This window comes from Gekko japonicus, unplaced genomic scaffold (assembly GCF_001447785.1).
Source record: "Gekko japonicus isolate JY-2015 unplaced genomic scaffold, Gekko_japonicus_V1.1 scaffold1850, whole genome shotgun sequence".
Taxonomy (NCBI): domain Eukaryota; kingdom Metazoa; phylum Chordata; class Lepidosauria; order Squamata; family Gekkonidae; genus Gekko; species Gekko japonicus.
This window is the reverse complement of record NW_015163658.1, coordinates 131405-144495: the sequence shown is the minus strand read 5'-3', so window position 1 is coordinate 144495 and position 13091 is coordinate 131405. Positions and strand designations below refer to the sequence as shown.

The window sequence follows — 13091 nt, the reverse complement described above, 5'->3', positions numbered from 1 at the left end:
CTACACATGCGTCTCCATGCTAGGAAGAGGACCACCGGGTGGATTTCTGCCTGTTGGGTCAGCACTGAAGTCCTGTTTTTTAAAAAGGTGGCGGCTTCCTAGAGTCGGAGGTTGGTAACGGACTCAAGACTGGCCAGCCCCGGAATCTGAAAGGGCTCCTGTAACTTCAAGAGAGGCACGGAAGGACGTGATCGCTCTCTTTTAAGTATTTGAAGGGCTGTCACTTAGAGGAGGGCTGGGAGCTGTTCCTCTTGGCAGCAGAGGAGAGGACTCGCAAGAAGAAGAAGAGGAGGAGGAAGAGGAGATTGGATTTATACCCCGCCCTTCACCACCCAAAGGTGTCTCAGAGCGGCTTACGGCTTACAAACTCCTTTTCCCTTCCCCTCCCCTCCCCACAACAGACACCCTGTGAGGTGGGTGGGGCCGAGAGAGCTCTTGACAGAAACTGCTCTTTTTCAAGAACAGCTCTTATCAGAACTATGGCTTTCCCAAGGTCATCCAGCCAGGTGCAAGTGGAGGAGGAGGAGGAGGAGGAGAAGAAGAAGAAGAAGAGAAAGAGGAGACTGGATTTATACCCCCCGCCCTTCACTACCCAAAGGAGTCTCAGAGCGGCTTACAAACCCCTTTCCCTTCCCCTCCCCACAACAGACACCCTGTGAGGTAGGCGGGGCTGAGAGAGCTCTTGACAGAAACGGCTCTTTTTCAAGGACAGCTCTTATCAGAACTACAGCTTGCCCAAGATCATCCAGCCAGGTGCAAGTGGAGGAGTAGAGAAACAAACCTGGTTCTCCCAGATTAGAGTCCGCACACTTAACCATGACACCAAACTGGGTGTAGAATGGGTTTAAGTTACTTTTCCCCCACCATAGAGAACAATGGAGGGGATTGGGGCAACCTGTTTGGAGGGGATGGGGACCCCCTGGTTCAATGTTCTTGAAACTTGGTGGGTATCTTGAGGAGATGCTCCAGCAGCTACCCTGCGAGTTTAGAGCCTCTCCCTCAAACCCCCTCCACTCCAGCCCCCAGAATATACCCCATGTTTTCGCCATTGACTTCAATGGCCCATAGGATACAATAGGCCCGAACGGCTGCCAAATTCGGCGGCAGGCCAATTCAGATCAGAGAATCTGAATAGGCTCGCAGCAGCCCGAAAGGGGCCCGAATGGGCCATTTTCGGGGATGCATTCGGTTCAGACTAACCGAATGCACATCCCTAGTGGGAAGGAACCGGCTGAATACTATAGAAAACTTTTGTATGGTAAAGAGTTGTGCCACAGTGGAATCAGTTGCCCGGAGAGGTGGTGGTGGAGGAGGAGGAGATTGGATTTATACCACGCCCTTCACTACCCAAAGGTGTCTCAGAGCGGCTGACAAACTCCTTTCCCCTCCCCACAACAGACACCCAGTGAGGTAGGTGGGGCTGAGAGAGCTCTTGACAGAAACTGCTCTTTTTTCAAGGATAGCTCTTATCAGAACTACGGCTTGCCCAAGGTCATCCAGCAGGTGCAAGTGGAGGAGTAGGGAATCAAACCCGGTTCTCCCAGATTAGAGTCCGCGCACTTAACCACTACACCAAACAGGCTTTAAGGTCTTTAAGCAGCAACTGGACAAACCCTTGTAAGGGATGCTCTAGGCTGATCCTGCATGGAATGGGGGGGGGGGGTTGGACTAGACAGCCTGTCGGGCCCCTGCCAACTCTGTGTGATTCGGTGATCCCCTAAGGGAAAATGCCAATGGGCAGGTGAGTGGAAAAGCCTGACAGGGCAATGCTTCCATTTGGGCACGCTGGACTTCTTCCATCCCTCAAAGAACAACTGTTGCTGGAGAAGCTCAGAATGGGGGATGCGAAGCCCAGCTTAGCATGAGAGAAAAGCGTTTTTGCCACCTCCCCCCCGGAGATGTAAAATTTCTGGAAATTTTGAAGCTCGGAAAAAACCCATTTCCCCCCGGGTTGTTTTCGGGGGGAAACGGAAATTTTCGGGGGGGAAATTGAAAAAAATGCCACATTAGCACTTCTTTTTTCTTTTCCAGATTGAAAGTCATTCTGTTACTTTAGGAACATAAAATATAACTGTGGACATTTTTACTTGGCATGAAATGATCACAACTAGCATATTAAAAAATAGAGTGTATCCAAACAATTATTACAAACAGAATACCCACCCACATGCAAAAAACAAAACTGAAACCTTTTTCTTTTCTTGTGACAGTAGCACCTCCTAAAGGAAGAAATGCATCTTGTTCTTGCACTGGAGAGTTCAGTTTGTAACCTAGGACCTGCTTGTCCTCAGTGCACAGAAATTAGATCAATCTGATACCATACATATTTTTTAGAAATGATTTGGAAAATAGTTGAACACCTTGTCTTAAAATATTTTATTCATCATGTTAAAATAAAACGTTCCATAATCATTTTTTCCCCTTTTCTCTTCTTTTTTCAATTTTTCCAATTTTTTGGAAAAAAACAAAAAGGCTTCAGGAAAAAAATGGGGGGGGGGAAGGCCTTCACATCTCTACTCCCCCCCCACCATTTGATCTTCATAGCAGGATGGGGACCAGCATAGTTGGATTGCTGCCAACTATGGGTTGAGAAATTATTGGCGAGCAGGAGGCACCTTGGCGGGGCACCAGGCCACGGCGCCCACCCTCCAAAGCCGTCATTCCCTCTGGGGGACCTGGTCTCTCCAGTCTGAAGGTCAGCAACCCCAGGACCATGGCCTCCCCTACCCACACCCTGTGTGCTAGCCAGGGGGCTCCAGAGGGTCTCCCTGTGAACAAGCCCTGCACCAGAGGAGAGCTGGACGGAGTGGCCCAGAGCGACCACGAGACGCGGACTGAACTCCCGTCGGCCTCTCCTGCGCCCTGCACACGAGGTGAGCTACCCAGTCTGCTCCCCACTTTTACCACAGAAGCTCACTGGGTGACCTTGGCCCCCTCACACATTTTCCGGCTGGCCTCCCTCGCAGGGTTGTTGTGGGGAAAGGAACAGAGGAGGGGAGAACAATGTCCCAGGCTGCATAGGAGTCCCAACTGGCGAGAAGGGCGGGATAGAAATAAAGGGAAACGTGACGTGCACGATTTAGCCCGTGACTACCTTGGGAGCAGGGAAGAAGGGATTTGAACTCATGGCTCCTGTGCTTCAGCCCCCCCCCCGTCTGCTGGCCGCCAAGGCTCGTGCCATGCGCTTCCCACAGGGAGCCACACAGACGACATGCGGGATGCTGGCCGGTCCACTGCTGGCTGGTGCGGCTTCCCCTCTCCGCCGCCTGTCAGAGCTGATTAGCGACCGGCGGGAGCGTCTTGTCAGGGCCGCTCTGACCTAATTCCAGCTTCGCTGAGCAGCCACAGTGCGGTGGGGGGGGGGACACACACATCCCTCTCTTTCCTCCCTGCCTGCCCAACACTCAAGAACCAGGTCTCCTGTTCCCGGGGCCGCAGGTCAGGCTCTGTATGCGAGCCCCCTACACCAGTGGCCAGAGACAGAAGCGGGCTTGTCTGCTAAGCACTGATTTGGCCACTCATGAACTGCCTTCTACTGAATCAGACCCTCGGTCCATCCAGCTCAGTCTTGTCTACTCAAGACTGGCAACGGCCCTCCAGGGTCTCAGACAGAGCGTCTTTCCCATCACCTCCTGCCTGGTCCTTTTAACTGAAGGTGCTGCTGCGGATTGAACCCGGGACCTTCTGCATGCCAAGCAGATGCTCTGCCACTGAGCCACAACCTCTCTTTACAGCTCTCCTGAGTCTCAGGCGGAGGTCTTTCACATCACCTCCTGCTTGGACTTTTTTAGCTGGAGATGCTGCCGGAGATTGAACCTGGGACCTCCTGCATGCCAAGCAGATGCTCTACCCACTGAGCCACAGCCCCTCTTTACAGCTCTCCTGAGTCTCAGGCGGAGGTCTTTCACATCACCTACCGCCTGGTCCTTTTAACTGAAGGTGCTGCTGCGGATTGAACCCGGGACCTTCTGCATGCCAAGCGGATGCTCTACCCACTGAGCCACAGCCCGTCATTAAAGGTCTCCAGGGCCTCAGGCTGAGGTCTTTCACATCACCTACCGCCTGGTCCTTTTAACTGGAGGTGCTGCCTGGGACTGAACCTTGGACCTTCTGCATGCCAAACAGATGCTCTGCCATTGAGCCATAGCCCCTCCCCCCTGGGCAGGACGTGGCAATGTGGTTTAGCACACGGCATGCAGAAGGTGGTGGCAGTAGGGCATGCAGAAGGTGGTGGCAGTAGACTTCCAGCTCGCCAAAGGCCCAGCCACCCAGAGTTGCCAACTCCAGTAGGAAATTCCTGGAGACCTGGGGGGGGGGAGACCTCAGCAGAGATGCGATGCTGTACCGCCCAGCCTCTGAAGATGTCTCTTCCTCCACGGGGACTGACCCCTGCAGTTTGGATATCATGTGGGAAGAACTCTGGAGGTTGGCAGCCCTACTAGGAACAGTGGTGTGGTGTGGCACCTGCCACCTCTTGCATGAGACTAAGCATAGCACCTTCTGCTCCCCTAAATGGTCTCATGCACAGGAGGAGTCGAGAGAGCCAAAAGTGAGGTTGGGGCTCCTCTTCTGCAAACCAGGGAGAACAAAGGAAGTGCCCAACTGGATCCAACCAAAGGTCCACTGATTCCAGGCATCTCCTCCCAACAATGCCTCGGCCGGTGCCACCGGAAAGAGGGCATAAGAGCAGCAGCAACCCTCCCTTTTTGACGTTACCTCTGTATCTGATAATCACAGATACACTGCAACTGTACAAGGGGGTTCCCTTCAGCTACCATGGTTGATAGCCCTTGATGGACTGCCTCTTCTCCAGTTTGGTGTAGTGGTTCAGTGCACGGACTCTAATCTGGGAGAGCCAGGTTTGATTCCCCACTCCTCCACTTGCAGCTGCTGGATGACCTTGGGCAAGCCGTAGCTCTGATAAGAGCTGTTCTTGAAAAAGAGCCGTTTCTGTCAGAGCTCTCTCAGCCCTGCCTATCTCACAGGGTGCCTGTTGTGGGGAGGGGAAGGGAGAGGAGCTTGTAAGCCGCTCTGAGACTCTGAGTGAAGGACGGGGTAAAAATCGAATCTCTTCTTCTTCCACAAATTTGTCTAACACCCCTTCGGAGTTAGCCAAGACAGTGACCATCACCACATCCCTTAGCCAGGAGTTCCACAAGTGAATTCTGCACTGTGCGAAGGAATCCCTTTTGTTCGTCCTGCATCTCCTACCCGTCAGTGACTTGACCCGGAAATCTGGGGAATTTGGGTTTCCTGCCCAGCCTAAGGAACACGTGAACCTCCCTTAAACCGAATTGGACCACTGGTCAAAAGCTCACACCCTGAAAATCTGGTTGGACTCAAAGGCCCTACGGCGCTCGCGGTACCTAGCTGGTCTCCTGCTGTCCAACATGGCGACCGTCTGAAACTCTCCTCTGGGGAGAGCCAATCTCTCAACTTTCTGGAAGAGAGGACCACCGCGTGTGTCTACGCCCTCTTCCCCTTCATCTCCCCTCCCCATTTGCCGAAAGCTGGGAACAGGCACAAAAGACATCCCCATCTCAACCCGCCACCCCCCCCCAGCAAATCAGAACAGAGCATCCTCCCCCATTCTGTTTCTCTTGCTCTTTCACCCCAAAGTGACCCGGGAGGAGCCTGTCCCCACCCCCAGCCAGAGAAGGAGAAAGCTGGAAGCGAGGATGAGTTTTCCAGCTGAGAAAAGAACTAGTGGTGTGGGGAGAGAGGGGGGAAGTGGAGGAGGAGGAGAAACAAGATGGGAGAGGAAAGGGAGATGGCAACAGGGCCTCTTGCATTCTGACAAGTCTATTCCCTCCTTTGCACTGATTTATTGGTTGGGGGAGGGCAGCCGGGTGCACTGTTCCCTCTAAGCTGAGTTGGTGTGAGCCAGCTCACAGTCCTTTAGCCTCCAGCTCACACATTTATGTCTCAGCTCAGGAAGGAGGGCTCCAGAAGAGCAAACTAATTGATGCAGCAGCCAAACCCCTCGCTCACAACTTTATTGCCAGCAGCTCACAAAGTAGGATTTGTGCTCACGAGACTCCACAGAGGGAGCATTGGACCAGGGCAAACCACCTCTGTTTATCTCTGGCCGTGACAACCTCACATAACTGGGATCCCAGCCAGTGTTCCCTCTAAGCAGAGTCAGTGTGAGCTGGCTCACAGTTTTTTAGCCTCCAGCTCACACATTCTTGTCTCAGCTCAGGAAGGGACGGCTCCAGAGCAAACTGATGTCTGCAGTAGCCGAATCGCTCGCTGACAACTTCAATGCCAGTAGCACAAAAAGTAGGATTTTTGCTCACAAGACTCCACAGCTTAGAGGGAGCATTGCTCCTGAGCAGCGTTCCCTCTAAGCTGAGTTAGTGTGAGCGAGCTCACCATTTTTTAGCCTCCGGCTCACACATTTTTGCCTTTGCTCAGGAAGGAGGGCTCCAGAGCAGAATAATTGATGCAGGAGCCCAATCGCTCACAACTTTAATGCCAGGAGCTCACAAAAGTAGAATTTTTGCTCACAAGACTCCACAGCTCGGAGGGCGCATTGGGCAGGATGGGCTTTAACACAGACAATACGACCCAGATCTCAAGTCATATGCAACGCGCACCTGCTGGCCTTCGACACCCCTGTTGCTCTCGCCGAGGTGGTGGACTGTGACAGGTGTTGCGTGCAGGAGAAAAGGAGGCAGAAATCCACCCCCACCACCATTTCGGCAGTCCCAAGCTGCCCTCGCCGATGCCCGCCTCACCGGCTGAAGGCTGCTAACTTTCACGGGTACATCAGCCAACACCCACGGGGCACGTATGAATCGGCCATCAGGCCTAGATCCCTTTCATCTCAGGGATAATTATGATTCTCATTGGGCTCAGTTCACACTGCCCTCTCCTGCAGAGAGCCAGTTTGGTGTAGTGGTTAGGAGCGCGGACTCTAATCTGGGATAACCGGGCTCGATTCCCCACTCCTCCACTTGCAGCTGCTGAATGACCTTGGGCAAGCCGTAGTTCTGATAAGAGCTGTCCTTGAAAAAAGAGCAGTTTCTGTCAAGAGCTCTCTCAGCCCCGCCTCCCTCACAAGGTGGGGAGGGGAAGGGAGAGGAGTTTGTAAGCCGCTCTGGGACTCCGAGTGAAGGGCGGGGTATAAATCCAATCTCTTCTCTTCTTCTTCCATGGATAGCCCAGGCTAGCCTGATCCTGTCAGATCCCGGAAGCTAAGCAGGGCCGGCCCTGGCTAGTATTTGGATGGGAGACCTCCAAGGAATACCAGGGTCGTGACGCCGAGACAGGCAATGGCGAAACCACCTCTGAAATGTCTCTTGCCTTAAAAACAGGTCTAGTGGTGCACAATGCTAAAGGAGCTAGAACATCCGGCTGCCAGACAATCTTAGGATCTCCTGGCTATACTACACACACTGCCATGCAGTGATGACAATAATAGTTCACACTCTCATCTGCGAGTCTGGAGCAGTGTGCTGTAGAAGAAGAAGAGGAGGAGATTGGTTTTATACCCCATGGCCCTTCACTACCCAAAGGTGTCTCAGAGCGGCTTACAAACTCCTTTCCCTCCCCCTCCCCACCACAGACACCTTGTGAGGCAGGTGGGGCTGAGAAAGCTCTTGACAGAAACTGCTCTTTTTTCAAGAACAGCTGTGCCAGAATTATGGCTTGCCCAAGGTCATCCAGCCAGGTGCAAGTGGAGGAGGAGTGGAGAATCAAACCCAGTTCTCCCAGATTAGAGTCCGCGCACTTAACCACAAATCCCCACAAACCCCCAATCGTGGTCGCTGGCTGACCTTGGGCCAGCCACAGAGAGCCAGTGCAATCTAGTGGCTAGTATCTGGGAGACCCAGGTTTGAATCCCCACTCGACCACGGAAGCCCGTTGGGTGGCCTTGGGCCAGTCACGCACTCTCAGCCAAACCTACCTCACAGGGTTGGTGTGAGGGTAAAGGGGAGGAGAGGAGAATGATGCAAGTGGCTGTGGGCCACCAGTGGGAAGAGAGGTGGGGAATAAACGAATTAAATAAATAAGTGAAATGTCATCACGCAGGAGGGAAATAATAACAGTTGGAATATTTTCCTGAGTATCTCATCCAACGCTCCCTCTAAGCTGTGGAGTATTGTGAGCAAAAATCTTACTTTGTGAGCTCCTGGCATTAAAGCTGTGAGCGAACGATTTGGCTCCTGCATCAATTAGTTTGCTCTGGAGCCCATCCTTCCTGAGCTGAGACGAAAAATCTGTGAGCCAGAGGCTAAGAAACTGTGAGCTGGCTCACACTAACTCAGCTTAGAGGGAACATTGATCTCCTCTGCCTTTCCTGTTTCCAGTACTTCATACAGCTTGGGCATTGCCCAGAGACATGAGCTGTTAGGCACAATCCAAGGGGCTCTGAGGCTTACCCACCTTGCAGGGGTGTTGTGAGGATAAAACAGAGAAGGGGAAATCACATGCACTGTGCAGAGGAAGCCCAAGATAAAGACGCCCTGGAGGGAGAGGAGGTCAAGGGCGCCCCAACGAAGGGACTTGCTCCGTGGAGGAGGCTGGAGAAAACACGGCCACGTGGGCCCTTCTGGGACTCCATTTGAGAATTTTTGTAAAAAGCAAAGGCCCAGATCCATGCCGCCGTTCCATTTTGGAAGGGGGCGGGGCGACTCTGGTGTGCTGGGAAGGTCCCCGATGGGTGCCCACCCTCTCTTCCTCCACCGCTGTGGCCTTTCAGACCTTCATGACGCTCCAGCACCCTCCGCGGCTCTGGAGGTAGAAATGTGATTCTAGTAGACAGAATCCTTTAGCCCTGCCTCTGGCCACGTGTAGTAATATTATGTAAAGTAAAGGTAAAGGTTCCCTTGCTCGAAAGCCTGTCGAATCCGACTCTAAGGTTGCGGTGCTCATCTCTGTTTCCAAGCCGAAGAGCCAGCGCTGTCTGAAGACGTTTCCGTAGTCATGTGGCCGGCATGACTAAACACCAACGCGCACGGAACGCTGTTCCCTTCCAACTGAAGTGGTACCCATCTATCTACTTGCAATTCCTTGCTTTTGAACTGCTAGGTTGGCAGGAGCTGGAACCAGAGATGGGAACTCACTCCGTCTTGTGGCACACTCGGGTCTTGAACTGCTGAACTACTGACCTTCCACAGCCTGCAGTTCAGCATCTTGACCACTTGAGCCACCGCAGCTCCTATTATGTAGGCGTATAGAAAAAATGCCTGATGGCAGAACAGCCCAAGCGAGCCTGATCTCAGAAGCTAAGCAGGGTCAGAGCTGGCCAGTGCTTGAGTGGGAGACCTCCAAGGAAGCCCAGGGTTGCTACGCAGAGGTAGGCAAGGGCAAACCTTTGAACATCCTGACCTGAACATCCTGGCCAGTTTGGTGTCGTGGTTAAGTGCGCGGACTCTAATCTGGGAGAACCGGGTTTGATTCCCCACTCCTCCTCCACTTGCACCTGCTGGATGACCTTGGGCAAGCCATAGTTCTGATAAGAGCTGTCCTTGAAAAAGAGCAGTTTCTGTCAGAGCTCTCTCAGCCCCACCTACCTCACAGGGTGTCTGTTGTGGGGAGGGGAAGGGAGAGGAGTTTGTAAGCCACTCTGAGACTCCTCTGGGTAGTGAAGGGCGGGGTATAAATCCAAGCTCTTCTTCTTCTGAACGTGCCAGACTAACACAATCTCAGAAGGATCAGGCCTGGGTAGTCCTTGGGTGGGATACCACCAAGGAAGTCCAGGGTTGCTGCGCAGGGGCAGGCAAGGGCAAGCCACCTCTGACACATCCCTTGCCTGGAAAACCTTACCGGGTAGCCACGGGTCGGCTGCGACTTGACAGCCTTTCACACCACCGCAGAAAAGCATGCCTGACCATACACAGAGTGCATTTCTGTTAGCGGCCAAGAGCTGCCACCTCCTCTCCCCCACAGCCCTGAGAGTTCAGGCCACGGCGACCCCCACCTCTTTCTCGCCTCTCCCAGCCAATGTTCCCTCTAAGCTGTGGAGTTTTGTGAGCAAAAACTCTACCTTGTGAGCTCCTGGCAGTAAAGTTGTGAGCGAGCGATTTGGCCGCTGCATAAATTCGTTTGCTCTGGAGCCCTCCTTCCTGAGCGAAGACAAAAGTGTGAGCCGGAGGCTAAAAAACTGTGAGCTAGCTCACACTAACTCAGCTTAGAGGGAACACTGCTCCCAGCGCCCCCTGCCTGCAGCAGCAGCAGCAGCAGCTCTCACCTGCAGAAGGCGCCCAAATTCTCCACCAGGTAGCACTGTCCCCCGTTGTGGCAGTAGCTGGGGAAGATGTCGCACACAGATTTGCAGGAGTTGTTGTGCCGGACGTAGCCGGTCCGGCAGTCGGTGCCGTTCTCGCCGCTGCCGGACAGGCCCTGTTCCCTGCCGCCGTCAGCCGGGCGGGGCCTGGAGGTGGCCGCCCCGTTCCCCCCGGAGACGACGAAGGTGTGCAGCGGGGGGATGACGTAGCGCCGGCTGGTGGATTCCGCTTCCTGGACCACAGTCTGGATTTTCGGTATCGCCGGCGTGGGGATCCGGTAGTCATTCTCGTCCTCCAGGTCCCGAGCCAGCCCGCCTCCCCCATCTTCCTCTTCCTCGTCGTCCTCGGGCTCCTCCAACTCCTCCTCGTCCCCGTCGCTGTAGAAGGAGGTGGTGGGGTAGAAGTCCGACTCGTCGAAGGGCGTGAAGTCGTCGTAGAGGTCGTGCAGGGACCACGACATGCCTTTGTCGTCGGAAGGTTTCCTCTTGGTGGAATCGGGACCGGCGCCCGCCAAACTGTCCCCGTCAAAGAGGTCATAGTAATCTATGTCAATGATCTCCGAGGCGGAGGGGTCCGAGGACGGCTTCGAGGTCTGGATGTCCAGCACCGAAGGGGTGGCGGCCAACCGGGGCGCTTCGGTATCGAGCCAGGCCAGGTCGGTGCGGCCCTGAGCGCCCTCTGAAGGCGAGCTGCTCGACGAATCCACCCACAATTCCAGAGGCTCCTCCTTCTGGGCCGAGTCCTGCTCCACAACCCTCTCCGCCTCATCTGGCGTCTGGACGGGGGCCCCGCTCAGCGTGGGCGACGGCAGCACGGCCACCCCGGCGGTGCCAAGCAGGAGTTCCCTCTCGTCTGCGTCGTAACTGAGGTCTTGGCCCGCCGGCGAGCTCGTCTCCGTGGCAACCTCCAGGGCGGTGGGGACGGCAGTCCATTCTGCCACCTCTCCCTCGCTCGGGGAGGCCTGGGCGTGGGGGTCTCCACTTCCGGCCTCTTCCTGGCTTTCGGGGAGGGGAGACGCACCCCCGGGCGCTTCTCTCCTCTCCGTCAGCTTCCCGGCGCCGTCTGGCTCCTGGGCTGGCAGAGCAAAGCTGGTGATGCTGGAGAGAGCTTCCATGGGGCCTTGGTGACCCGCCAAAGGGTCCCGCAGTTGATCCCCCCCACCCAGGCAGCCCAAGCAGAGGGTCGTCCCCATCTGGTATTTCTCTGGGTCGTTCTCACCAGGAAAGTACCTCACGGGGAGGCCGGCCCCAGGGTCATCGGAAGCAGCAGAAGCAGCATCTCTGTCCGCTGGGGGAACGGCAGGTGGGGGGCGGCGGGATTCCTTTGGTCCGGCTGCCCGGGAAGAGGCCGGGACCACCCAGGCCTCCCCGGCATTGCTCCTCAGAGGGGCTTGACGGTCCTGCCCAGAGGCCTCTCCGCTTACAGTCACCGGCTGCCTGTTGCCCCCCTGCCAGGGGGTGGCTAGGAGGTCAGTAGCATTGGGGGGCCTCGGCGGTTGCTCCGCAGCTGGAAAAGAAGAAAAGGAAGCCCTTAGCAGTGGCCACCTCCACCTCCGGCCAAAGGTGTGTCCCCCGCTCTGAACAAGTCCAGATTCCCCACACACACACACACACACACACACGTTCCCACCCATGTCTCCTCTGGATCCGCCACAGCGACGGTGGCAAAAATAGCACCCCTGGTTCATTCCCACACATTCTGGCGCTCTGATTCATCGTCTTTTGCTTCCCCCTCATTCCGAGTGTAGTAGAGCAGAATTAATCACAGGCGGCGTCGTTGGGCTCTGCCTCCAGGCACCCCCTCCCCTCCGCCCGCCCCAGCCGGGGAAACCGAAAGGCGGGTGGGTGGGCGCTCTCTCTCTCTCTTCCCCTGGAGACGGAGGCATTCTTCACGTCCAACCAGCCCATTCGGCTGGCGGTTCCATTCCGATGAAGTCCCCCTCCCCTCCAGGGAACCCCAATTACCGGCTTAGGGTGTGTGTGTTTTTTTGGGGGGGGATGAGGCCTGCTCCCAGGTGCTGAAGGGGCCGCTCAGCCCAGCGCCATCCCTCTGGGTTGGCAACCACACCTTGGGGGAGGCACGAAGCTGCAAAGGGGCACTGTGGTGTATCCGCCCCCCTGCAAAGACCCATGCCCCTGTCATCAGGGGGGTCCCAGCCCCTGCATGCCCCTCTTGGAAGCTTCGAGGGGGGCCTGCCCCAGTGCCACCCCTGCAAGACGTGTCTGGTTGGCCCTCTGACCTGGGGGTCTCCAGGCGGACACATCGAGGGACCGGCAGCCGTCAGATGGGAGGAAGTCTCCAGCCCCCACCCCCCCCCGTGTGATGTGGAGGCATCATCGGCAGCCATCTGCAACAGCCCCGAATGGCAGGAGTCTCCCCCCCCACCCCCGCCTTGCCCTCTGATGGGGAGAGGAGGGGGGGTGGGACCGATGGGGGGGTCGCTGGGACCGAGGGGGGGGTCCCTGCGCCCGCAAGGGGGCCGGGCATCAAGCCGGGATTCGGTCGCCTTTCCCGGCCACCCCGCCCCCCTCCTCCTCCCATGGAAAAGGAGAGAGAGAGAGAGTCGGTGGAGAGAGAGGGGGGCGCGGCGGCGGCGGCGGCAGAAGGAGGCGTGTGGACCCGGGGACACGTGTCTCGCATCCCAACCGCTCCTCCACCCCCGATCCGCCGCCTAAGGTCCATCTTGGAAGGGTGTTGTTTTTGCTTTTGGGGGGGAGGTTGAGCCACCACCCCCTATGGGGGGTGGGTTTGAGCCCGGGGAAAAACTGGGAGGGGAGGGGAGGGAGAGAAGACCCGACGAAGAATGAAAGGGGCCGGGGGGGCCACCCACACCCCCACCCTCTCCGTCCCCCGTTC

General features: G+C 56.0%; 1 protein-coding gene across 1 annotated transcript in view; it reads right to left on the bottom strand.

Annotated features, from left to right (window-relative positions):
- The window catches only part of CSPG5 (chondroitin sulfate proteoglycan 5), a 44705-nt gene that overhangs the window by 30356 nt on the left and 1258 nt on the right, over nucleotides 1–13091 (bottom strand). The window contains exon 2 of the mRNA XM_015407716.1: nucleotides 10199–11741. Within this exon, the coding sequence (XP_015263202.1) occupies nucleotides 10199–11741 (1543 nt within the window). The remainder of the gene's footprint in view (nucleotides 1–10198; nucleotides 11742–13091) is intronic.